The following is a 3915-nucleotide window of genomic DNA, read 5'->3' as shown; positions in this document are numbered from 1 at the left end:
ACCTCGATGTTGGCTCTTCACTACCTGGGGCTGTAGTACGTTCCAAGGGTTGGGTTGTTCGCCCATTAAAGCGGTACATGGCCTGAGTTCAAAACGTCGTGAGACAATTAAAAAAAATGGACAATTCACATTATCTACTTAATAATATTCTTACAAGATTTTTTTTAAAATTAACAAAATATAAGAATAACTACATATATCTATAGTATTTAAATTATATATATAGGAATTATACTATGCGTCTTATTGTTTATGTTTTAAGTATATCCATGCATATGTATGGAGTTACAAGTTACTCTTACTCTCTCTCTCTCTCTCTCTCTCTCTCTCTCTCTCTCTCTCTCTCTCTCTCTATATATATATATATATATATATATATATATATATATATAGCCAAAACAAAGAGAAAATCGAGGTAGATTACAATTGATTCTCAGTTTTGTGCCACGTGTCGTGTAAAAATTAAAGAATTCAAATCTAATTAGATTCTAAATTAGATTTTAATTAGAGTCCAAATTTGTGCCGTGTGTCCATCTAATTCAATTAGATTTCAATTGGATTCTCTATTTTGTACCACATGTCATGCGAAAATTGAAGAGTCCAAATCTAATTAAATTCTAAATTAGATTTCAATTAAAGTCCAAACTTGTGCAATTAAAGTCCCACTTCTAGTATAGGAGCTCTCTCTCTCGTGTCCATGCGAGTTTACTTTCTCCCTTAGGATTACTGAGGGTTTGTATTTTACTTTGTTCGACTGAGTTGTGGGTACCTCAAATGGCAGATAAGGTGATTCATAGTCTGGAAAAAATGTAGTTAACACTGGAGGAGGAGGTGGTGATCAAGATTTCGGATGAGGGTCGTTTGAAAGACACAAAGGAATGTTCACAAAGTCTGATCGGCAAGTTTCTCATATGTAAACCTTTTAATAAGAATGCGGCCCAGAATACACTGACGAGACCTTGGGGTTTGGATGAGGAGCTTCAGATTGTAGAGGTGGGGTGAAACTTGTTCCAATTAAAGTTTAAATCTGACTTTGAATTGGAATGAGTGCTCAAGGGGGGACCTTGGACTTTTGATAACCAAGCGTTGATGCTGTGTCGATGGCGACCAGGAATGACAGCGGCCAGTGTTAAATTTGACTCGATTGCTCTGTGGATACAGATATGGGATGCTCCATTTGACATGATATCCCTAGTAGTTGCTGCAGAAATAGGAAACCGATTGGGGGAGGTAGTTGAAGTGGAAAAAGAAGAACACAGGAAACACAAAATTTCTTCATGAGGGTGAAGGTAGCGGTCCCAACGTCAAAGCCGATAAGACGAGAGGCATTCATTGGTGGTTCAGAGAGACAACGAATGTGGGTGTCTTTCAAGTACAAGAGGCTCCCCATGTTTTGCCATTTTGTGGAGTGTTGGGTCATGACATTAAGCATTGCGCGAACCATTTTGCTCAGACGAAGAATAACAAAGAGGTGGAGTGCTAATACGGCGACTGGCTAAAAGCAAATGGGGGGTGGAATCGGACTTCTTCGTAGAAAATGACGCCAAATGCTGAGTACCAACATGGGGATACTGGTGATGGGCATGCCGGAAATACCAGCCGTCAAGAAGTGGAGGTCGACGGTGAATCACAGGCCGCGAAAATTATGGAACACACTAATGGTGCAGTAAATGTGAACGTAAGTCATGGGATTGAGAAAGATTCAGGTCAGGGGTGTAGTGTAATATGGAATGCATGGGTACGTTGACGTCAACTATGAGGACAGCTGGTATGAGTTCAACGTTAGTGAATGTTCTTGTCCAGTGCGAACCGACACAAGGGGAGACCAATTTATCCACGCCTCTCCTATGCACGTGACAAGCATTAACCACACCGGGCTGAAAGAGAATAAACCCAGGCCCACTTGGACAAGGCTTGCACGCATGGACTGTGGGCCGAAGGGGAATGATGGCGATATTGCTAAGCCCATGTTGGGTAAACGAGGTTTACAAGACGTGGAGGCCGCATCAGAAGGGGTGACTAACAGCATGGAAAGAAAGAAAGGCCGAAGATAGACTGAAACTCAGAGAAGTGAAACAGCAGGGGAAGTGGAGCACCCTTGCCGAATACAATGAGGCTATTATCATGGAACTACCAAGGACTTGGGAGCCCTTAAACAGTTCGTAGCCTTTGCAAATTAGTGAGGGACCAAGATCTCACGGTGTGCTTCTTGATGGAAACACGCCTTGACAGAGAAGGATTCGATAATAAGTGCGGCGACTTACCGTTCCAAAATAAGGTGATTGTGAAGAAACCAAACTCTAGGGGCGGGTTGGCGCTGTTGTGGAAGGCACAGGTTCAACTTGATGTAATAAATTACACGGACAACCATATTCTTGCAAAGGTGGTTGAAGAAGACGGTTTCACGTGGATGCTTACATGCTTCTATGGCTGGCTAGAGACAAGCCAAAAACACCAGACTTGGGCACTGCTCTCCCATCTTTCTTCATTGGTACATGGCCCATGGTGTTGTATTGGTGACTTCAATGCCATTCTACAAGCTTCGGAAAAGCAGAGCAAGTTCCCACCTTCAGTTCCACATGGTATTGGATTCCTACAACCTTGCAGACTTGGGTTTTATTGGATATAAATACACATGGAACAATAAGATGCCAGGGGCAGTAAACATAAGGGAGAGATTGGACCGGGTAGTGGCGAACGAGGAATGGCAGGATAACTTTCGGCCAAGCACAGTGACTCACCTGTTCTCTCATGCCTCAGACCATCGTCCATTGGTTTTACAAATGAAGGAGAACTGGAGAAATAGGAGAAGGCTGTCACGGGGTTTCAAGTTTGAAGAAGTGTGGCTTCTTTGGGAGGATTGTGAAAAAACAGTTTTGGAAGCATTGCAAAACGTAGGAGGGACCCATACGGGGTTGAGTAGAGCTAAGGATAAGATTGATAAGTGTGGGGAGGAACTGGTTGCCGGGAGATATATTGGGCCCATGACCATTTTCTTTTCTGAAAGCATTATTTCTTGAGCTTTCCAAGTCAAACACAGTAAGATACAGATAACCTTATCATTGATAGTTATATCAAAAGCATGATTTTGCTGTCTTGTATCTTTCTTCTGGATGGGTTCCTAATTGCCAGAATCCTGCTAGTCTTGTCAGACCTTAGGAAAACAGTTCAATTGAAAAAATTAGCAGAAAAACTTCAAAATGCTGTCTTGTATCTTTCTTCGGGATGGATTGGCTGAGATGTATAATTGGTATCAGAGCCTGTGCTTGAGCCTTGCAATCAGTTTCATCCTTCTTTGAATAGTATACTTTGATTATTATCCTGATTAGTATGTTCTGTGATTTATAGTTGCCACAATAAGTGGATCCTCTGTATTTATCACATCAGAATATTGGATTTGATAATCAAGTAGAACACTAAGGGGCTATTCTCAAAGTTTCAAAGAACTTATTTTTCCTGAGTTATCTTGTGGACGTGAGCCTAGAAGTGGTGTTTTAGTCCTGTCAGACCTTAGGAAAACAGTTTTACTTTTTAGAAACTATCATGGCTAGTTCATCATCCTCAACGGTTACAGATACCATTACAACTACGTGTGATCTTTCCCTTCGTAAATCCACTGCAAATAGACTAGACTACTTGTATGAAATCTTTCATGTACCTGAAGATAGTAAAATTCTTATTACTGATTTCTCTATTGTAAATCCTTACACTGTCTTTGATAAACCTCAAAATACCTTCAAAAAATCCATAAAAAAACTTTTAGGTCCTTCTCATCCTTCTAGTGTAAAAGAATATTTCCAAGCTTCTAAGTTTGACCAGTTCAACATTCCAGCTAGTGAAAAAGAAAATTTTATTACCCTTGCCCTTCCCCGTGAGTTTGTAATTCCATGGCAAAAACAAGGATACACTTACCTC

At 40.9% G+C, this 3915-nt stretch overlaps 1 protein-coding gene across 1 annotated transcript; it reads left to right on the top strand.

Annotated features, from left to right (window-relative positions):
* Positions 1-2495: 2495 nt before the first annotated feature.
* Positions 2496-3020, top strand: LOC142606034 (uncharacterized). Its single transcript, XM_075777448.1, has one exon. It carries the CDS (start codon positions 2496-2498, stop codon positions 3018-3020), a length of 525 nt encoding a protein of 174 aa, XP_075633563.1.
* Positions 3021-3915: the final 895 nt, after the last annotated feature.

Source organism: Castanea sativa, chromosome 8, assembly GCF_040712315.1.
Source record: "Castanea sativa cultivar Marrone di Chiusa Pesio chromosome 8, ASM4071231v1".
Lineage (NCBI taxonomy): Eukaryota > Viridiplantae > Streptophyta > Magnoliopsida > Fagales > Fagaceae > Castanea > Castanea sativa.
Note: the sequence above shows the minus strand (reverse complement) of the source record. Positions and strands in the feature narration are given on the sequence as shown.